The sequence below is a fragment of the Anopheles merus genome, unplaced genomic scaffold (genome assembly GCF_017562075.2).
Source record: "Anopheles merus strain MAF unplaced genomic scaffold, AmerM5.1 LNR4000097, whole genome shotgun sequence".
NCBI lineage: Eukaryota > Metazoa > Arthropoda > Insecta > Diptera > Culicidae > Anopheles > Anopheles merus.
In genome coordinates, this window is record NW_024427677.1 from 49,560 (window position 1) to 72,134 (window position 22,575).

At 45.5% G+C, this 22,575-nt stretch overlaps 7 protein-coding genes across 7 annotated transcripts; all 7 read left to right on the forward strand.

Moving 5' to 3' along the window:
- Positions 1–907: 907 nt before the first annotated feature.
- On the forward strand, positions 908–2,565 carry LOC121601477 (zinc finger protein 37 homolog). The gene is made up of 5 exons (XM_041930307.1): positions 908–1,000; positions 1,090–1,227; positions 1,287–1,949; positions 2,033–2,184; positions 2,265–2,565. Exons 2-5 carry the CDS (start codon positions 1,090–1,092, stop codon positions 2,509–2,511), a joined length of 1,200 nt encoding a protein of 399 aa, XP_041786241.1. The 5' UTR covers positions 908–1,000; the 3' UTR covers positions 2,512–2,565.
- On the forward strand, positions 2,536–4,208 carry LOC121601476 (zinc finger protein 615-like). The gene is made up of 4 exons (XM_041930306.1): positions 2,536–2,773; positions 2,833–3,582; positions 3,645–3,796; positions 3,944–4,208. Exons 1-4 carry the CDS (start codon positions 2,636–2,638, stop codon positions 4,206–4,208), a joined length of 1,305 nt encoding a protein of 434 aa, XP_041786240.1. The 5' UTR covers positions 2,536–2,635.
- LOC121601474 (zinc finger protein 891-like) lies at positions 4,192–13,679 on the forward strand. The gene is made up of 5 exons (XM_041930304.1): positions 4,192–4,225; positions 11,857–12,008; positions 12,091–12,993; positions 13,078–13,226; positions 13,308–13,679. The coding sequence occupies exons 1-5, from the start codon at positions 4,192–4,194 to the stop codon at positions 13,600–13,602; spliced, it is 1,533 nt and encodes a 510-aa protein (XP_041786238.1). The 3' UTR covers positions 13,603–13,679.
- On the forward strand, positions 5,487–7,560 carry LOC121601475 (zinc finger protein 568-like). The gene is made up of 4 exons (XM_041930305.1): positions 5,487–5,840; positions 5,929–6,801; positions 6,894–7,042; positions 7,126–7,560. The coding sequence occupies exons 1-4, from the start codon at positions 5,703–5,705 to the stop codon at positions 7,349–7,351; spliced, it is 1,386 nt and encodes a 461-aa protein (XP_041786239.1). The 5' UTR covers positions 5,487–5,702; the 3' UTR covers positions 7,352–7,560.
- On the forward strand, positions 9,993–11,682 carry LOC121601479 (zinc finger protein 568-like). The gene is made up of 3 exons (XM_041930309.1): positions 9,993–10,145; positions 10,225–11,040; positions 11,128–11,682. The coding sequence occupies exons 1-3, from the start codon at positions 10,008–10,010 to the stop codon at positions 11,242–11,244; spliced, it is 1,071 nt and encodes a 356-aa protein (XP_041786243.1). The 5' UTR covers positions 9,993–10,007; the 3' UTR covers positions 11,245–11,682.
- Positions 13,680–14,481: 802 nt separating the features above from the next.
- LOC121601482 (zinc finger protein 454-like) lies at positions 14,482–16,289 on the forward strand. Its single transcript, XM_041930311.1, has 4 exons — positions 14,482–14,681; positions 14,764–15,277; positions 15,362–15,612; positions 15,710–16,289. The coding sequence occupies exons 1-4, from the start codon at positions 14,544–14,546 to the stop codon at positions 15,833–15,835; spliced, it is 1,029 nt and encodes a 342-aa protein (XP_041786245.1). The 5' UTR covers positions 14,482–14,543; the 3' UTR covers positions 15,836–16,289.
- A 776-nt stretch (positions 16,290–17,065) lies between these two features.
- LOC121601483 (zinc finger protein 337-like) lies at positions 17,066–21,170 on the forward strand. The gene is given in 9 exon segments (XM_041930312.1): positions 17,066–17,087; positions 17,354–17,510; positions 17,698–18,474; positions 18,561–18,709; positions 18,786–19,081; positions 19,327–19,589; positions 19,658–20,392; positions 20,457–20,608; positions 20,719–21,170. Coding segments are annotated over 8 exon segments (2,799 nt in total). The 5' UTR covers positions 17,066–17,087; positions 17,354–17,372; the 3' UTR covers positions 21,008–21,170.
- Positions 21,171–22,575: the final 1,405 nt, after the last annotated feature.

Here is a 22,575-nt window from a genome sequence, read left to right on the forward strand (position 1 = left end):
GGATCAGTCCGGATGAGTCTGAACGAATCCGGTAGAGTCCGGGCGAGTAGTTCAGGTTGACGTTGCAATTGCTAATTCCCAAAATGACTGTCCATTAGCATTCAGTAAACTACTGATGAGTTCATTCACCTGCAAGTACGACATCAAATACGATACAGTATAAGGATGGAAATAAATGAATCGTAATTTTCGCGGTACCGTGAAAATCGCGTGTGACTTGTACTGTAATTTTTGTTATAAAATCTGACAAACAGGTGAGATAATCGCGGTTCGTGTATGGACTCATCCGAGGTCTGGTGACGATTGAAAGTGCCGAGATGGAAATTTTTTATCAATTTGCGAATCAAATTACTTATTTCACATAGTTTACGCAAAATAAAATACAAAACTCGTTTCTCGATATGAATTTTCAAACAAATTTCAGAGTAAATCTCAAACAATACCGAAGTTGGGTATCACTGCGCAACAGCAGGCACGACTGGAGGCTCGAAAGATTTGGCAACCTATTCTTCAACTGTTCTACAACTGTTATAAAGGCAAGGCGCAAATTTTGCGGTACCGCAACGATCTCGGTTCGTGTATTCCCAGCCTAACCATGTTATTTCTATTTTAAATATTTCTTTCTTGCAATAATATTTACCTTTTTCGTCAGATAAAAAAAAACCGTTTTTTCTTGTACTTTCTATATACTTCCCATTACATTCAATCAACATTGAAATAACCTTACTGTTTTTATACCGCCAACCTAAACTACTCGCCCGTACTCGATCTGACTCATTCGGTCGCTGCCAGGCTCATCCGAACTGAACCGAACTGATACGCACTGATCTGGACTGATAAAGATTCGGAGTCGACGAGTCCGGTGTTTTTTTTTTTCGTGCACCCAACCCCCTCCTCCCCGTTAATACAGACCGAGGTAACTCCGAATGCGATTCGAATGGGTGCCGTAGACGCATCGATCCGACTCCGGAAATAATCGTTATTTACCCATCACTACACGGTACGCTGCTAATCAAGAACCACCCTGTAGTCCTGTTTGACATATCTCAGTTGAGGCATTGTTGTTAAACAAATTCATTTCCGTTCAAGATGGTGCACACTCTACGCAAAATAACTAACATTTGTCGGCTTTGTTTGTGCGAAGAGCTGGACATCCTAGTTCCTGCCGAGGATGTATTCGATTCCTCGCTTACCACGGAGGATGTGGAACGCTTCACCGGTGTACAGGTTTGTTCTGCACGCGTAGCGTAGCGATCCTCAGTTACAACATTGTTTGTATGTTTTAGATCCCGGCCGATGACAAAGTACCTTACGTGATCTGCACCGATTGTAGAAGTAGTTTAAGAAAATCAGCTGCCTTTCGGAAGTCTTGTATACGCAATGATCGACTCTATTGCCAATTGTTCTCGGAATTGATCGTCGAGATTCGGAACGAAACGCATCGAAAGCAACCTTCAACGATTGTTCATCACACCGATGATGATATCGATGTTACGGTTTCCACCCATCCAGTTCATCGAATGAAACTGCCTGCTTCTGAGAACAAGCAGATAGTTAGAGCTGATAAAAAAGATTTGGAAAGCATTGAAACGGAAGCCACCCCTTTAAAATCAACACTCTCGTCTCCTCGCCCGGAACCGATGGTAATTGATGAAACAATCAACCTGCAGGACCCACCAATACGCACTAGGAAACGACGCAAAAAGTATGCGAATCGTCATGTGGAATACCTGTGTGACATATGTGGCCAAACGACTACCAATTACAAACGACACCAGCTGACGCACACGAAAGAAGTACGAATCCCTTGCCCGCACTGTCCGGTACAGATGACGGACAGCTCGAATCTTGCGCGCCACATCGAAGCCGTGCACATGCAGCTGATCATTAAAACATGCGAATTGTGTGGTAAAGGATTCAAGCATCATAACAGCTACAATGGTCATATGGTAAGCCTGTTTTTGGGCTTTGGAAAAAAAACATGTGCCACACCAATGCATTTCCAATTTTTTTTTTTATCTTTCGTTTTCAGCGTGGTGTGCATAATATTGGGGAAAAATACAAATGCAAGATATGCTACAAAGAATTCAACAGTACGCGTAGCATACAGGAACATACCAGACGTCGGCATAGTATCGAATCTAAATTTGAATGCAAGGTTTGCGGTAAACGGTTCAAGTGTGGGTATGTTCAAGCGAAAGGGAAAGAATGGGGGATGTTAAAATACTGTGTTTTTTCTAATAACTATCTTTTTTTTACCACAGAAGGTCGCTGTATATACACAGACGAGTACATTCCGAAAACCGGCCGTATGCTTGCAGCCTCTGTCCGAAACGGTTCAAGAGCAGCTTCGGCCGCAATACGCATCAACTCACCCACACGGGCATTATATTTTCCTGCCAGCATTGTGATAAGTCCTATCGATACAAAGCTCAACTTAACATACATATGCGAAAACTGCACCCGGAGTTGGTTGCCGAAAACACGGACGGATCTGGTGGACCGGATTAGAAAATGCAAACAATAAAAAATAAACTGGCAGCATGGCACGCTGCGATTTAAGAACCACCCTGTCGTCGTGTTTGACATATCTCAGCTGGGGCATTGTTATTAAACAAATTCATTTCCGTTCGAGATGGTGCACACTTTACGTGAAATAACTAACATTTGTCGGCTTTGTTTGTGCGAAGAGCTGGACATCCTAGTTCCTGCCAAGAATGTATTTGATTCTTTGCTTACCTCTGAGGATGTGGAACGTTTTACCAGTATACAGGTTTGTTTTGCACGGTAGATTCTACGATCCTCAGTTACAACTTAGTTTGGATGTTTTAGATCCTGGCCGATGACAACGTACCTTACGTGATCTGCACCGACTGTAGAAATGGTTTAAGAAAATCAGCTGCCTTTCGGAAGTCTTGCGTACGCAACGATCGAATCTATCAGCAAATGTTCTCACAATTCATAGCCGAGACTAGGCACGAAACGGATCGAAAGCTACTTCCTGCCATTGTTCACCGCAAATCGGAAGATGATTTCGACGAATGCGAGCATGAATTTCTCAATGAAATTGAAAATGTAAACTGCGATGATAATGGTTTAATTCTTGCCAGCACTGAGCAGTACATTTCTTGCGATGAAGAGCTGATTGAGTTGGACAATCGTCACGATGCTAGTGATACCGTTCTAGTGACACCGGCGGCCGTAAACGTTCGTGCCGGTAGAAGCAAAAAGCTCATACGCCCGAAAGCAAACAAAGCCGGCAAAAGGTCCAAGACGCTACGGCTAACGAAGCAGGCTGATACTCCCAAAGCATATTCACAAGAACAATCTTTCGTTCTGGATTGGCCATATTTGACGAAACAGCTTTGCGACCTCTGTGGCCAGATGGTTACCAACTTAAAGCGCCACTTGCTGAGCCACACCAAAGAAGCGATGTACGCCTGTCCACACTGCTCCATGAAAATGACTGATGGCTCCAATCTCGTGCGGCACATCAATGCGGTGCACATGAAAACGATCGTCAAGACGTGCGATGCATGCGGCCAAGGGTTTACGCATTACAACACCTACAACTCGCACATGGTAAGCACACGCTCCGATGCCTGCAGCTGATGCGAATTTAGCCAGCCAATTTGTATTTTCAGCGCACCAAACACGGTATCGGGGAGAAATTTAAGTGCAAACTTTGCCCTAAAATATTCAATCACAAGGGCAGCTTAAGGGAGCACATCAGCCGAATGCACACCTATGAAAGTAAATACGAGTGCAAGCTGTGCAGCAAACGGTTTAAGACCAGGTATGATTTAAGAAAAAATGAAATTAGTTTAGATGGTCTTATTCTCATTGCTATCCGAACTGTTCCGAAACTAATAATTGAAATCTGTATGTTTTATTGTTTTTTTTTTAAATTCCACTGCTCTACTCTCTTACTTCTCCAACACAGACGGGCGTTGAACATACACGGCAGGGTACACTCGGACAATCAGCCGTACGCATGCAGCTACTGCCCGAAACGGTTCAAGAGTGGGTACGCTCGCAATACGCATCAGCTCACGCACACCGGTATCACGTTTTCCTGCGAGCTTTGTCGAAAGTCCTATCGGTACAAATCCTTGCTCAATATACACATGCGAAAACACCACCCGGAGGCAGTGATCAAATCGGAAAATGCAGACGAAGGTGGTGGTGTAGATGAAGGAATTGTATAGATCGACGCATCAACAATGTGGGTAATTAAAATCGTTTAACAATAAAAAGTATGTTAAAATCAACAGACAACAAATTGCAGTTTTGCAATTAGTCACCCAAGTGCCACAAATCCACTAAACGAACACTAAACGGGTTCTAAACGGCTCAAGCTCTCAACCTAAACAGCATCTAAAAAGACTTTGTTTAGCAGACGATAAACGACTGATGCATTCTAAAAATAGCAAAAAATGCTACTGACGCGTCATCTGTTGGTGGGATAGCCACACAGCGGAGCTTTCTCATTCCCTCTGTACTGTTGTATGATCTCGTATTGAAGTTATGTATCGCTAGAACTAGAACGGTGATACGTAAATACTAAACTCTAATATGTACTATCAGAACATAATGAAGTGAGATTCGGATAATTTGTCGATGGTGTTTTTGAGGGTCAGGTGCAAGAAAGTGAGGCAAGTAAATCCAGAAATGTTGCCATTGAACAAATATTGCCGCAACATATTCATAGACCCAGGCCTAAAGCGACTCTGACGACCCGTTGGTGCAACGAGCTCGGATCGAGCCGGGCCAAGGTGAGTTCACCTCACCATTTCACCGTGGCGTGGTTGCAGCGAGTTTGGGTCGACCCGAACGGTTCAGTAGGTGCGAGAAAAAGCATAAACAACTCCGACCCGTTGGTGAAGCGAGTTCGGGTTGGGTAGGGTCAAGGTAGATTCAATACCCGACGGGACCAACGGGTCCGAATCGCTTATGCTTTCTCGCACCTACTGAACAATTCGGGTCGACCCGAACTCGCTGCAACCACGCCACTGTGGAATGAACCCACCTTGGCCCGACCCGAACCAAATTCATTGCACCAACAGGGCGGAGTCACTTATGCTTTCTTACACCTATCGAACCTACTTGTATCTTTCGGGTTCAACCGAACGACTCCGGTTTGCTTAGGGAACGGTCAGAACCTCGCCGCATGCGATTTTGCCGCATGCGGCAAGAAAAGAGTTTCCTCAATTTTCTAGCTTTTCGAGGCTTTATTATGATATTTGGTTATTTCTTTATAGAGATAATCATTATATGATATGACTTTAGACTTTTGACATCTGAAATAAAATCGCATGCGGCGATGCGGCAAAATTAATTGATTTTGATTTTGCCGCATTGCCGCATGCGGCAGATTCGCAAGTGCTGTCATTAACGTCAAATCCCATACAAAAGCTTACGGGAAAATCGCATGCGGCGAGGTTCTGACCGTTCCCTTACAGATGGCTACAACCCGATAGGTTTGGGTCGTCCCGGCCATCACTACTACACAACGATGAAAAGTTGTATTCGAACTTATTGAACACCCCGCACAACTGCGACTAGTCACCCTGTGCTGCCTTTGGTCCTGTGGCAGGCTGTCAAAACAACACAAACAACGTTTCGCTTCAGTGTGAATTGTGGCTGTTTTGGGCTGTTTGGTGTTTATCTGCCGTTCGCTGCTACCGTAACAGAAACCAACCATGGAGCTAGTTGTGCAGGAAATGTGGAACTTTTGTCGATTTTGTTTAAGCCAGGACGAAGATCTTCTTATCCCGATCAGGAACGCACTGGACGAGCACATCACGGTCGACAATATAGAACGATTCACGGGCATCGTTGTAAGTTAGGAGGCCTGCCGATTGCCGATTGCCTTGTCTCCCGCGTCCCTTTCGGCGTTAAAATTAATGCCCGCGCTTGTCTTTGTAGATCGAACCGGACGAAAACATTCACGATGCCATATGTGCCGATTGCTCCATCCGATTGTACAAGTATGCTGTCTTCCGGCGGTCTTGCTTAAGGAACGATGCCTATTTACGTAAAATTTACCCACAAATGTGTGCTGATGACATACTGGATGAAGTAGATGCTGCAGCGGCTAATCACAGTACCGACCCGTGTGTTAACCGGCAGTTGGAAAGTGTCGTTCCGAAGGCATCCTCTTCCCGAGCGACGAGTGTGTCAGAAGAAGAAGAAGTAGAAGAAGTAGAAGAAGTAGAAGAAGTAGAGGTAGAAGAAGAAGAAGAAGAAGAAGAAGAAGGATCTTCATGCTTCTCAAGCGAACAACCCACCACACAGTCGATGGTGCTCGCAAGCTCCTCTATCCCACCAGCGACCGATCGTGGCGTGAAGGATGAGCTAGTGGAAGAAGAACTGTACTCGGCTAACTACATCGCACCGGGCGAAGATTTGGACGATGACGCGCGGGGCTCCAGCGACGACGACAGCTTCATAGCGGAAATGTACAACGCCATCATGCGCAAACCGCAACGAGCCTACACGCAGTCAAAAATTGAGCAAGAGTACATTTCGAACGAAATGTACCACCTGCTGGACCTGTCGAAGTATCGGCGCCAGCGGTATCTGTGCGAAATGTGCGGGAAGATGGTGAGCGATATCGTGTCGCACATCGTCAGCCACAAGCAGGAGGCCCGGTACGCGTGTCCGCACTGTCCCGTCCGCATGACGCACTCGGCCAACATGATGCGGCACGTGCAGGCGGTACACGAGCGCAGGATAGTGAAGACGTGCAAACAATGCGGCAAAGGATTTACGCACAAAAATGGCTACGAATCGCATATGGTAAGAACGCAATTTGAAAAGCGATGTTGAATGGGCAAGGGAAATCCTTACACAATTACTACACAGGCAACAATCGTGCCATATGTTTGCAGCTATCACACCACGGCATCGGGACGCAGCATGAGTGCAAAGTGTGCGGAAAGAAGTTCAACCACAGGAGCAGCGTGAGAGAGCACATCAGAAGGTATCACGAAATGGAGAGTTACAGCTGCTCGTTGTGTGACAAAACGTTCAAAATGAGGTAAGATTTGCATCCGTACAACAGATGTACCCTGCACAATGTTATCAAACGGTTTTTACCGCTCTTTTGTTGTTTATTTGCAGGAGAGCACTTCAAAATCATCAGCTAGTTCACAGCACGGAAAGGCCGTACGCATGCCCGCGGTGTCCGAAGCAGTTTAAAAGCGCCAAAACTAGATCCATCCATTTACGCACGCACAGCGGCATCCAGTTCAAATGCACGCTGTGCGACAAAACCTATCGGTACAAAACGCTGCTTAATATACACCGTCGTAAAATGCACCCGACGGAAGGTCTGAGCAATGAGTGAATTGATCCACACACAAAACAAGAAATAAACGGTGAGAGCGGAACTGCAATTTTGTTGCCTTTGCCAATCCTGTGTCATCGTACGGTAGTAGTTGGAGAATATTTTCCCCCTGTTATTACCGGTTCACCAGGGCATCAACGTTACACTTTGAACAGAAAGAAAGGAATACATTAGACAAAATGGAAATTTTTTGGCAGTTAGTGACAAAACAAATAAATTACTGTGCACAACTGCAGCAGCACGCAGTACATGGGGAATGTTGACTATAGTCTTAACAGAACAAAAAAGTAAACAATGAAACGAAGATAACATTTAAACAGTTCGCTGCGTAGGAAAACAAAAATGAACAAGATAAGTTAAAAGTAATTATCACAAATAGTGATGGTTAAAGGTGGCAAACATCCGGAGTCAACTACGATCCGACTTCGATAATTCCGGAACCGACTCCGATCCCTAGGTCCGTCCAGTTTTATGCGGAGTCGCTCGGAATCGCCCGAAGTCGTCCGATGTCGTTGGGAGTCCTTGGAGTCGGAGTCATCCGGAGTTGTTCGAAGTCGTCGGAGTCCTCCGGAATTGGTTTAAGTCAGAGTCGCCGGAGTTGGCTGGACTGCGGGCGAATCCGGACGACTGCGTCTCTGAACGATTCTGAACGTCTCCGACTCCGGATGGAACTAGTGGTTCGGATTGGACCCGTAGTAACTGCCCTAGGCCCAAGTGTCCTTTCTGTTCTGCTTCATTACATCAAACTAAGCGATCCCGCCGTAATTAGTTCCACAGGTCCTAGAGTACATTTGTTATGCTTTGTTACTTAATAATGTTTCATTTTAGAAATTGGATTTTTTGTTATATCAGCATAGAATTCATTGAACCTCCAGAATAGTTTAGAATAGTTATGTTCCATTCCTTGTTTCGCTAAATTAGACGTTATTTTATCAGTAACGTTCACATCGCTCTACAAACATGATTCACGATACGTTTACGGTTAAATTTGAAGGACATCGTGTAATGACGAATATCTATGTATAATGTATAGATGTAATGTAAAATACAACTAAAATAGTGGAGGAAACGATTACCCTTCCGTTTCGTATCAAAAGTCCCACATGACAACGTTTTTTTGTGTGATCATCATCTTGAATCATCTTGAAGCGATTCACTCGATCGCTAGGTGGAGCCTAAATCGATGCTGGTGTAGGATTTTATTCCATGACCACTTTGGGACTCCTTCCGACTTCGCCTAAACATGGGAATTCGGATGTTCTAGATTAATGTGCGTTAAGTAACTTGTTATTTTTGTTCTGTTTTTTAACAGATTTAATACATTGTCAAATGATCGATGGCTATAGTTTGAAATTCTGGTTTAAAAAGATCAATTAGAGATTTCGCGAGATATTTTAAAATTTGCATTATGGATTTCTGGCTAAGAAATCGCACTTAATAGTAGAATCGTTTTTATTGCGCACCTCGCAATTGTACGCCTGTTTGCCGTAGATGCTATGATACCAGCAGGTCCAGGAAACGGTACTACTCGAATCCTGCGGTTTGGAGGTAGAAGCGGAGAGGAGTCGAAGCTCTTCGCTTGTTTTCATAATTTTATCCATCAATGCAGTAACTTCTGACATTTGCTGCTTTGTGATTTTGTTTTGTTTGGCTCGTTCCTCCGCGCGGCGTAATTTCTCCAACATCTTGTCCGCCTTGGCAGCCAAGTCGTCGATTGAAGGTATCTCTACGGCATCGACATGCACACTAACGGCCGATTGTATCGAAGCCGGCAGTGCACGAAGCCAAACGTATTCGAGCAATGAATCCGGGCAACCTTTGCCCAAGAGACGCATTTCGGCTAGCAGCTCGGACGGCTTCCGTTCGCCAAGCTTCAAGGTGGTGAGCGGGTGAGGTGTGGTGGCGGGTGTCTGTTCTTCTACCGTAGGATAGCAGGCACGTACGGCAGCTTTGAGGATTTTGTACTTTTTCTTCGAGTTTAACGTACTACACATTTGGATCGTCTTGCGAACCATTTTGGCGCGGCTGCCTAGGCAAGTGATGAGCGCATTGTACCTGTACCTGTCCGAATAGTGGCCATTCATAATAAACGTGGCTTCCAAGGCAAGAAACCAAAAGTCAAGAAGTTCCGGTACAAAGGGTGGATAGAATATATTGAGCGAAACTTTGTTTTTTTTGGGCACAGCAGCTGATGCTTCTTTCTTGGGCATGGTTGGCGGTTCAGCCGTTGGCGGCATATTTCCTATCAAACCACAAAACACACACACACAGTCTGCGCACTTTGTTTGAACGGCGTTGTGCTCTTGTTTCACCCGTTCTATCCTTGTTCTGCGAACGTATCACAATGTTCTCGGGATATTTTCTCACTGCGAGTACTTTTTTTACTATTATTTTATGGTAAAATGTGTCGAGTTCGGAGAAATGCCCATCCAGTCCCAAGATGTTCCGGTTCTGTGTGCGTGCAGACTGTTTGACGGTTGGCAAAGGGTAGCGCGTCGTAAGATGACGGCTTGAGGGCTTGTAATTCGCAACCACCCTGTGAAGATTTTGACGAATAAAAAAAACTCCACCGTTTTGTTGTGAACAAAAACATATGTTTGACGTTTGAATCTCAGCTGATATTTGTTTGACAACTAACCAGCATTCGAAATCGGGGATGGCGAATGCACTGCAAGAAATTGTGCCCATCTGCAGGTTCTGCCTGTGCGAGGACGAACAGCGCCTCTGTCCGATCACAGCAACCTTCAGTGCTTCACTTACGCACGCAGATGTGGAACGATTTACCGGAATACAGGTGAGCAGAAATCCTCGCTCTATGAAGAGATCGTATACGCTCTCGGGTGAACTCAAGAGATTGTGTGTTCCACTTTCAGATAAACCCAGACGAGGACTTTGCGACGTACGCCATCTGCCACGAGTGTGCAAACAGGCTGAGAACGGCTGCAGAATTCCGATGCATCTGCTTAAGAAACGATATTAAATTCCAGGAGCTGTTCATGACGCTCATTTACAGTGCAGAGCGCGCGTACTATGAAGATTGGGAGTGTGAAGAATTATCGGACAATGATGAGAAGCAGGAGACGGAGCAATTGAGCGACCATACAATCGGATTTGAAGAACTCACACTGGAGGGGTACAGTTATGATGAACAACAGCGCAGTCCAATCAGCTCGCCAGAATGGCAGGACGATGATGCAGAGTTGTACTCTGCGAACTATATTACGCCCGGCGATCCGTACTATTCGCTCACTGACGAAAGTCGGACAAATACCCTCTTGCTAAGATCGGCAAAACAGAGAGAAAGTACACGAAGTGGCGCCGATCTGCTTGAAAACGTGCAGCCCAACGTTCGCCGACCGGGCAAGAGCAAGGGAAAGAAGCGGAAAATCCTAGATGCATCGATCGTTGATCAGAGCCCGGGCTACTACATTAAAAAGTACAAAGCGGGCCTCTGTGTGCGCCCGAAGACGCTCTGCGAAGTGTGCGGCGTGTTCGTGATCGGGGTACGCCGGCATCTGCTAAATCATCGGCAGGAGTCGCTGTACGGGTGCCCGCACTGTCCAGTGAAGATGAAGCAGAAGAGCAACATCATGGCCCACATCAACACGGTGCACTTTAAAACGGTCGGCAAAACGTGCGGCATCTGCGGGAAGGGCTTCGTACACCACAAAACGTATCGATATCATATGGTAGGTAGTGGAATGTATGATTCATACAAATAATGTCCAAATTATGATCTAAAAACCGGAGCTTCTTTCGCCCTCTCTACATTTTAGCTGACTCATGAATCCACTGGGAAAAGATTTGAATGCAAAGATTGCAGCAAAACGTTCAGCAATCAATTCACGCAGAGAGATCACTTCAAACGATTTCACAGCTTTGAATGCAAGTGAAAATAACGTGTTTGGTTACACTAGTTAAGATGAAAACAATCCGGAGTCGACTCCGATCCGACTCCGATAATTTCGAAGTCGACTTCGGATGGTAGGTCCACCCAGTATCATCCGGAGTCGTTCGGAATCTCTCGGAATCGTCCGTAGTTGTCCGGAGTCGACCAGAGTCGTTGGGAGTTGGAGTCATCCGGAGTCATTTCGAGTCGTTTGGAATTGTCCAGAGCCGTCGGAGTCGTTGGGAGTCGGCCAGAGTCGTTTGGAGTCATTCAGAGTCGTTGGAGTCGTCCAGAGTCATCCACAATCGGTTGGAGTCGAAGTCATCCAGAGTCGACCGGAGTCGTTCAAAGTCGTCCAAAATCGGCCGGAGCAGGCCGGATTCGAATCGGAGTCGTGGGTGCGCTCCAAAGAGCACATCACTTAGTTACGTAGAAAAAAAATAAATCCAAAAATATAATTAAAATCATTATTGCCATAAAAGTACACGCGTGTGCTGGAAAAGCAATCTTTTCTCTCGTCGCCGTACTCGTTCGGAACCACCCTGTGCGATATAAATGGGCGCCGTTTTGACAATCCGTTTCGTTGGAAATTTGTTTACCAACAATCCTTCTCTAGTTTTCGCCCGCAGTATGGCGATCGCATCGCAGGGGTTGCTAAACGTTTGCCGATTTTGTTTGTCCCACGAAGACGAACGAATCATTCTGCTCGATGAGATCCTGGACGCGTCGCTCTCAATCGAAAATGTGCAACAGTTAACAGGAATTGAAGTAAGTTCGGCACGGCTGAATAGTGCGAAGCATTGATGAAGTGAGATTGAGTGAAGTAAAATTGCTTTGCGTGCTTCTACAGATATGTTCGGATCAAACAACGACGCAGGCGGTATGCTTGGAGTGCACGAGCAAGCTTAAAAAGGCTTCGGCATTCCGGAATAACTGCATCAGCAACGACTACCTGTTCCGGCAGCTCTGCTCAAGGTCGCGTTTCACCGACGTGCAAGGTGCTACTGATGATGTCCAAAACGATGATCCAGTCCTGGAGGATCCATTAGATTTTGAGATCACTGATCATATAAACGATGGTTTCACGCCTTCCGACGACGAAACGGACTTCGAACAGGATGATGATGATGAGCCAAATCGAACGCGAACGAAACGGAATACAAGCTCCACAAACGATGATACAATGGAGTACAGGGAAGCGGTCATCGCTTCCGTTGATTATGATGACGGCACAGCTATCTCGGAAACCAGTCCGCCTAAACGCCATGAAGACGAAGCAACGATGCAGCAGTCGACGGAACAAGACGATCCGCTCTACTCTGCCAACTACATAGAGCTGGGTGAACCGCCCACTGATGGGGAGGAAGCCGTAGCTGCATTAAGTAAGAATGATAATCTTACCTGCTGGACTGGTTCACGCACCAGACGGGCCAAGCTCGTGTTAGTGCGGAACGGACAAGCTGGCAGTAATACTCGCGCTGCCACCTCGACGAGCATTCTATTTCGCCGCACCAAGCGCAAGCGTCAGAAGCCACTCTGCGAAACGTGCGGTAAGGTGGTGACAAACATTGCAACGCACCGTGCAACACACAGCAAGGAGATGGGCCACGCCTGTCCGCACTGTTCGATACGGATGAGCAATTCATCGAATCTGCTGCGCCACGTACAAGCCGTCCACCTGAAGGTGAACATAAAGACGTGCGAAATCTGTGACATTGGGTTCACCCATTACTCTACCTACCGGTCGCACATGGTACGTTTGGCGTTATCCTTTGGACGGAAAAAAACATTTTTGTCTTTTTTTTTCTAACCCCAATGCTTTGCTTTATGTTTTTAGTACGCACAGCACGGGATCGGTGAGCTGCACGAGTGCCGGGTGTGCTCGAGAACATTCCCGGACGCCTGTGTGCTGCGAAAGCACGTGAAACGGTTTCATGGCGTGCAGGAGCACGCCTGTCCCATCTGTGGCAAACTATTCAAGATGCTGTAAGTTAACGTGCTGTTAACGGGAAGCTTCTTGTGCAGCTCATAACTAACGATTGCTTACGTTTTTACGTTACGTTGCAGCGACATGCTCAAGCGTCACCAGCTAGTCCATTCTAAAGAGCAGCCGTTTATGTGCAGCCAGTGCCCGAAGCGATTCAAAAGCGACACCTCCAGGAAAAAGCACGAGTTCACCCACAGCGGCATCCTGTTCGGTTGCTCCCTGTGTGGCAAAACGTACCGGTACAAGTATCTCGTCAATGCGCACATCAAAAAGGAGCACCCGTTCGAAGGTGGCGAAAACGACGCAGAAACGCCACCACACGGTGAGGGTACGGCGGAAGGGGAATCGACCGTTATCGAGTATGTCGAAAACTGAAGGCGCTTGGTAATATTTATTAGAAGTGTAAAGGTTGGAAGAAAAACGCGTGGTTTCGTGAATTGAAATACAGAAATCATTGTGCAAATGCTGCCAAGTTCATTTCTTTCATGCTCCCGCACGGGTAAAAATTCCAGGACCAGAATACTGTTTGCAGATCGAGTTGATAAAAAACGGGATACGTAGTTGCGAAAATCCATTTTCCGACCAACCCTGTAGCTTAGCCTAGTGATGGTAGCTCCGGATTGGATTCGTGAATCCACTCCGACTCCAACGTTGTTAATTCGGATGCGACTCCGGAATAAATATGGCTTCGAATCAGGCTACTCCCGAACGAGTACAGATTCAATTGGCTACGATTGAATCCGGATTACTCAGATCGGATTCAAATGGCGACTATCGAATTCGTTTCACTAGTGTGTTAATTCGTAGAGCAAAATATTTATACACTACTAAAGCAAGCTTGCAAGCAACCCTAGCTCCTAGCTAATATTGCTGTATTCATAGCTACACAAATAAGGGTGCCACGGGACAGTCATCAACTCGAACGACTCAAAGGACCAAAAGGATGAATAGTTTACTAAAGATGATTAAATTTACCCAACAACTACAAGGCTCAACATTATTACATCCCAAAAGAGCACTCTCCCCAATAACTCCGGAGTTGATCCGGATTCGAATCCGACAGCAGCTGGATTCGCATCAATCCAAATCTGGCTGCAGACCCATTTTGTTCATCACTAGCTGAGCCCTTTCTTTGCTAAATGAACAACGCTGCAGCGAATCACCCTGTACTGTTGCGCCCTTTTTCTCCAACCAAAGGTGTGTGTGTGTGTGCGAGCGAGAGTGCGCGCGAATTTGACATTTGCTGCAGCTATCGCACTGTTTGTCAACAAAACGTATTCCTTCGATGTGCTGAAACCGCTGCTGCGTTGCTCGGGATGGCGTCCATCAAGCAGGAAATATCGAACATTTGCCGATTTTGTCTAAACCAGGACGAAGAGTATCTCATTCCAATCGTGAAAATGCTGGACGCTTCGCTAACGATCGAGGATGTACAGCGGTTTTCCGGGCTTAAGGTGCGTGTTCCTCGCGACAGTGCTCGGTGCCTCCATGAAGCAACGCTTGCTAGCAAACCGATCAATTTGCTTTATTTTGCAGATAAGCACCGACGGCTACGTAACGTACACAATGTGCCTGGAGTGTACGAACAGTTTGAAAATTTCGGCCAACTTCCGTAACACCTGCCTGAACAATGATACGCTTTTCCATGAGCTGAGCAACGTGCTGGCGGCCAGTGCCGAGAGTGCGTACGACGACACCGTTGAGTATCTGGAAAGCGAGTTCGATGAGGAGGATGAGGAACAAAAAGTGTACGAAGTACAGGAACAGCAACCGATGGACGTCTACACGATAGAGCAGTGGACCGGACCGTCCAGCCCAAAGAGCGACCCGGACGCGGACGTGCGGTACGAAGAGGAGGAGTACATTCTGGAGGGCACGGAGGGCATGAGTGTGAGCAACAGTGAGGAGGCGCTGGACCAGCTGGACGATTTCCGCTACTCGGCCAACTACATCGAGCTCGGCGAACCGATGTCCGATGATGACGGTGTAGACTACATGCTGCTCGAGCGAGATAGTGAATCTAGAAAGCGGGACCGAAAATCGAAACGAGGTAACGAGGTTTGGTAGGCCGATGTGGCCAGTGACAGTCCCATACAGCTTGTTTTTTTTTCCTCCTCCGGGTGTATATCTACAGATGAGCGAATGCGCGGCAAGCGCAAACTACACCTGTGCGACTGGTGCGGCATATTCGTGAACCATATACCGAGCCATATACTGATCCACCAGGAGGAAGCCACCTACGGCTGCCCGCACTGTCCGGTGCGGATGAAGCAGAAGGGCAATCTGGCGCAACACATCCAAACGGTGCACCTGAAAACGGTTGGCAAGCGGTGTGAAATATGCGGCAAGGGCTTTATCCATCACAAAACCTACCGATACCACATGGTAAGTGGAAATAGTAGGGAATGGAAAGCAGAAGTTTGTCATACCCTCTGTTGAAGCGTGTTTTCGAACTAAAGTCGAACTACCATTGCAATTTCAGCGCATGCATCAGGACGCTGGAGAATCGTTTGAGTGTCAGGTGTGCTCGAAACAATTTGCCCGTTCCTGTGGTTTGGAAGATCATTTAAAAAAGTTTCACAGCATAGGGAAAACCTGCTCGAAATGATTTGTTCGAGGCGTATGCGAGGTGTGATTTTCTATGCAAATGGACAGAAGGAGTGAAAAAGGGTTGATGCGGAAGAGTGCAAACTACAACAGGTCGTTTGATAGAGATGTGTTTTTTTAACTCAACTTTAAATAAGAACCGGTACAGGTCACCCCATAGGCCCTGTGATGCTCCAACTCGACACGGCTGGGATTGTGGTGGGTCTCATCATGTTTTTTTTTCAGTTGCTTTACTCGTTAACAAGATCACGGGAATGATTCCTAGAGTTGCCCTCCGTTAAATGAAATGTGAAATGAAAAAAAAAAACAATATGTTGTGTGGAATTGAAATTCGTCATGACGACGGGCCAGAAATTGTACATAGATGCACCTGCAAGATTCATACTGTAACTGATTATTTTGTACGTTTTAATAAAGGAATCATTGTATAATACTATACAATGTATTTTAAGTAACATTTTAATGAATTCAGTACAATGAGTTTAGAGTTGCGTTTCATGAATCTTTCGTTGAGATTCATTCATATTGTGATCTTTAGTGAATAGTGATGCGAATCTCTAGTCGATCATGAAAGATTCATGAGTCTCTAAATATGACTATCCAAGGATTCACAAATCACCTAAGGTTCATGCATTTATAAGACTCATAAATCCTTTATAGTTCATATATCTCCAGGGATTCATGAATCTTTAGAAATGTATGATTTTCAAAATACTGAATTTGTCCAATCCCACGTAAAACTAATCCGTTGTGGGTTGAAGCCTCGCATAGACCGTCTCTCCGTATCAAAACAAACTATCCAGTTGCGTGATACTTTCCAAAGAAGTCTCGAAAGCCTCTAAAGACTGGCATGACCAGGTAGGTTGTTAAAAGCTAAAACAAAAAGCTCAAGCTCTATGAACCCTGGGAGATTTATGAATCTCTTGAAATTAATGAATCCCTATAGATTCGTTAATCTTTCGAGATATAAGAATCTTTCGAGATTCATGAATCTTTCTAACCGAGATTCATGAATCTTTCTAACCGAGATTCAGATTCAGACCGAGATCATTTCAAAGATTCATCCAGATTCATGCATCTGAATCAGATTTACCCAACACTAAATGAGCTTCGCTTGAATTCCTTCATTGTTGCTAAACCACAAATCGGTTCGTCATCGTATCGAGGAAGAACAAGGGTCTCGGAATAGTTCCTGGACGGAACGAAGTTATTTTGAATTGGACGACTACATTCATATCTACCCCAGGACCGAGGTACGTTCTGGATCAGATCCGGGTCAGCTAAGTTCGTAGATATGATAGGACATAAGTTCGTAGATGTGATAGGACACGAATCAGTTAATGTTCCTGTGCTTGCTAGATATTTGTTCCAGCATTGGTTGGTTTTCCAACATTTGATGTACACACAGAAAATTGAATAGAAGAACACATGATTGCACATCACACAACCTCATACATCTTGATCTATGTTGACCTTGTCGGATTTTGACAATCGATCCATCGACTTTGTTTACCAACAGATCCTGTTTCCGGTTCCGAATGGCGATCATTCCACAAGAATTATCATCTATCTGTCGGTTTTGTTTGTGCCAGGAGAAGAAACAGTTGCTTCTGATCGCAAAAACGATATGCTCTTCCCTGACGATCGAAGATGTACGACGATTCACTGGCATACCGGTAAGAAAAAACAATTTTTAAGGAATTGCCGAGCGGTTCACTAGTGACCGTGGTTTAGATATCCTTTGAAACAAGTTCCTTATCCATCCGGACCCTCGTGCAGATACGTTCAATAAGTTATATCAATTGGAAAAATAAATAAACAAACACTTCGCCATGTGCATGACTTTGAATTCTTTCATTGCAGATTTTTCCGGACGATGTGTTGCGTTGCGCGATATGTTTTGAATGCTTGGGCAGTCTGAAAAAGTCTACCGACTTCCGATACGCATGTATTCGCAATGATTGCACCTTCCGTCGGCTGTGCGTTGTGTCATCCTCTGTTGGCAAAAAAGACCCGGCAAACCTCAGATACTATCCAATGGTGCTGCCTGATGCCGATCCGTTGGAGTTGAAATTTGATATGCACCCCGATGAGCTTGTTGAAACTGAACTGTACGACGAAGACACAAGCGTACAGATAATTTCCAATCAAGATGCCAAAGGAACAGTCTCCTGCGAAGAGGTCGCGGAAGCAGAAGAGTACAACGCGCCCTACTCAGCCAACTATATCGAGCTTGGAGAACCTTTCTCCGATGATACTGATACTGACGAAACGAAACGGAAAGGGAAACCGCGACGAAGAAAAGCAGACTCTTATGCCACCCGGTCAGACGCCACCAAGCAACCCAGTCGAACACCAACGCTACTGAAGAGTGAAAGTGACCCATCTTTGAAACCCAAGGCCCCGAAGCATAAGAAAGTGCTCTGCTACGTGTGTGGCATCTGGATTACAAATATCGATGGGCATATCGCTAGCCACAACAAGCAGGCTAACTTTGCATGTCCGCACTGTCCTGTGAAGATGATCAACAAGTGCAATTTGATGCGCCACGTTAAACAGGTGCACGAGAAGAGGATAATAATGTATTGCGAACTGTGTGGGAAAGGGTTTACCCACAAGAATAATTACGTTTCGCACATGGTAAGCGTCTCCTGTGATGCTAGCCTTTCGCGTGTACATTAACATTCACAGCACAAACTAATTGTCTCATCTTACTGTTGTTGCAGCGCTCGCAGCATAACATTGGCAGAACATACGACTGCAGTGTGTGTTTCGTCAAATTCAGACATCAAGGTGCGCTGCGAAACCATTTCCGAAGCGTTCATCTCAACGAGACGTTTCCTTGCGCTACCTGTGGCATGGTGTTTCGAACTCCGTAAGAATCGCAGCTTTGCAACCTCACAATGAGAAAACCAGCCCGTATATTCACTGCATGTTTCGATTACTTCCAGCGAGAGACTGAAAAGACATCAGCCGGTCCACTCGACGGAGCAACCGTACGTGTGCCGACAATGCCCGAAGCGGTTTAAGTATCGCTATGCTAGGACAATTCATGAGATTACCCATACGGGCGTTGTTTTCCGCTGCAGACACTGCGACAAATCCTATCGGTACAAGGCCCAGCTCATGATGCACCTAAGGAAAACGCATCCGGATAGCGAATCAGACAGTACTGCACCGTTAGAGCGAGCGACCTCCGAAGAGACGGAGCAAATAACGGATACTCAAGCGTAGATTTTAGATGAGAGTACTCGCCCCGGGAAGAATATTAGTAGGAGAATTAATCATTTCCAAGGCGAATACGTAAAATCAGAAGTTCTCTACGATTACCAAAGCAAACCAAAAGCTACTTGAAAGAGAAAATAATAATGAAAAGGTAGTTGATTGTTGCGTTCACTGTTACCACACGTTATCCCCATCATCTCTCCCTTTTTAATCATTTTTATAGAGATTTTGAGCGTAGTCATTCGCCTCAAGCAAAAATCAGTTAATATTTAAATAACCGAACGAACGATTTCACAATCACCCTGTGCCTGGCTTCGCTGTCAATGTTTTGTTATGAAAATTTTCTCTTTTGGCATTGTTTATCCACCCATCCAGCAAGTGTAAACACGGACGACACTGGACCGGAGAGTACAATGTTTCCCATTTGTCGGTTTTGTCTGTGCGATAATGAAACCCGCCTCGATCTAATCGCAACCTCACTGGACGGATCTCTTACGATAGAGAGTGTAGAACGCTTTACAGGCATCCAGGTAACAGGCAGCATGAGGCGCGTTGCTTCACTTCCAAATAACTAACACACGGTCCCAACGTTTCGCAGCTACATCACGAAGAACATGGCTTATACGCGCTGTGTCGGGATTGTGCCGAAAAATTAAAACAATCTGTCGCCTTTCGAGACAACTGCCTAGCCAATAGTGCGCTTTTCGAGCAGCTGTACAGTAGTAGCGTTATATACGGGCAGGAGGAAGAACGTCCTGACGCAACACTGCCAGCAGCAGCATCGAGCGTAAAGGTAGAACAATTAGAAATTGAAATAGTGTGTGAAAAGCAAACGAAATTAACTGAGGATGTGCCGGAATGGCAGTACAGCGTCGAAGAGTTCACACGCGATTCGCCCCAATCGGCTGATGGATATTGTTCGGAAAATTATATCGCACCGTACGAAATTAAGCCGGAGGCCGAACGAGATAACGATACTGACGCAAGCCCAACCCTTCCACCTAGTACTGGCAAACGATTGAAGCGGCCGAAATTGAAACGAAAAGCGACGAACGTGGCATCGGTGGATGGCGGCAGCATCGCCGCTCCCGCGCACAGAAACCGGCCAAAGCAGCTCTGCCCGACGTGTGGCAAGCTGGTAAACAATCTGACGTTGCACCGTGCCTGCCACACGACCGCAACGAAATATGCTTGTCCGCACTGGCCGACGCGAATGAAGGACCCGGCCAACCTGATGCGCCACGTGCAGGCGGTGCACTTGAAGAAGGTGGTCAAATCCTGCGAACTGTGCGGCCAGGGGTTTACACACAAAAACATCTACACCTCGCACATGGTAAGTTGGAGCATATGGGTTTTTTTTGTCACGCCGTTAATGTTTCACGCTTTTTTTACTTCAGCGCGCTAAGCATGGAATTGGAGAATCGTACAAGTGCGACGTGTGCGGTAATGTGTTCCGGCATCCCAACGGCTTGCGGGACCACATAAAGCGGTTTCATCTGACCGACAGCAACTATGACTGTCCCACGTGCGGCAAGAGTTTTAAAACCAGGTAAGCTAAACGGTGCGATGCGTAGAGCACCCACTGGCCTACGGACACATTGGACCAGGAAGCAATAGCACAAACTGCGATTCATGTTTATTTTCTACCTTTCCTACCAGCCAATCGTTAAAATTGCACGCTAATGTGCATACAACGCAAAAACCGTACTCCTGTCTGCACTGTCCCAAGAAGTTCAAAAGCCGAACCGCCAAAGCGGCACATCAGCTAACGCACAGCGGCGTCACGTTTGACTGCACGTTCTGCGATAAGTCGTACAAGTACAAGGTACAGCGCAATGCACACATGAAGAAGAGCCACGATGCGAGTATTAGCGAGACCAGAAATGATAGTGATGATTTCTCCAAGATGCTAAGCAACTGTTACGATACGTTCTATAAAATTGCGTGATCGGATTTCTATACCGTGATAAGGTATATTTAAGAAAGTAGGTAGTTGTAAGAAAAATGTTGAATATCAAGTGGACATTACAGTTGAAATTTAAAGAGGTGGATAAGACCAAATGATTTATATATCTTTTAAAGTAATAAAAGCAATTGCTCCAAAATTTCAAACCTGCTGGCACGTATACATACACGTGAATGTACAGTCTGTTCCCGAGTTACGCGGTTTCGTAGATACGCGATTTTCTAAATTATACAGATCAAATGTCAAATCAGTACAATTTGCATCAAGAATTGTCCAATGCAGTATACATTGTAGTAGTGGGAGCTCCGAATCGGACCTACTCGATTCCAATTTCGTGTTCGGAATCAATACCGCAACCGATTCCGATTCCGGAGTAAATTCCGGAGCCGATTCCGGAGTCAATTCCGTGGCCGATTTCGGAGTTGACTTCGGGGTCAGAATCGACTCCGGAATCCCAATCGACCTGGGAATTGCAATTTGCTCCGGTAACAGGAATCAGGATTAAATCCTTCTTTGTGGCTATCTATTAGTGATGGGTAATCCGGAGCGAAGTCTTGGGAGAACTCTGACTTCGGTACGCAAAATATGAATCCGACTCATGTTTTATTCTGGGTTATAACCGAATTCGACTCCGGATCAGTCTGGACCTGTCCTGATCAATCAGGATAACTCCGAATGGGACTTGAGTCTGAACTAGTCCGGCAGAGTCCGAGCAAGTAGTATAGGTTGTCGTAGCAATTGCTGATTCCCAAAATGACTGTTCTTTGTTTTACAGACAATTTTTGATGAATGTGTTATCTTTCAAGTAAAGCATCGAATATGTACGATTCAGTATAACAATTTTCTTTATGTTTAAAATATTTCCGTCTTGCAATAATATTGACCTTTTCCGTCAGATTAAAAAAAAAAACCTATTGGATTGATCCGGACTGCTCTGGATTCGGAGTCGATGAATCGGGAGTTTTTCTCGTGCACTCTCCCCCCTCCCCACACCTTCCCTTCGCTAAAACAGCCCGGAGTAGCTCCGAGTCCAACTCCGTTAAGTTCCGGAGTCGGAACGATCCAATTCCGGAATAAAAATTATATTAACCCATCGATACAACTATCAATACGTAGCATCATTGGACACCAGCCAGAATCGATTCTGACGAAAACTTCATTTTTCCCATCACATATAAATTAAACAATTTAACTTTAAAAAATTTAATCCACTTAAAAGCCATAAATATGTGAGTTTTGTACACTAACCGTATCAAATAAATGATAGAGTGTATAAAAGTAGCAATACAGGGTTTCCCACGATTTATTGGTTGGTTCCCATCATTTTTTGGTGGGTTCTCATATTTTTTTGGTGCGTTCTCACGATTTTTTGGCCGTTTACCAGAATTTTGTGGTCCAATTGTATTGATATCCAATCGGAAAATACCAATAAATTATGGGAACGAACCAAAAATCTATGGGATACGGTCAAAAAATCGTGGGAACGCACCAAAAAATCATGGGAACTGACCAATAAATCGTGGGAAACCCTGTAACGCATAAAGCGCGTA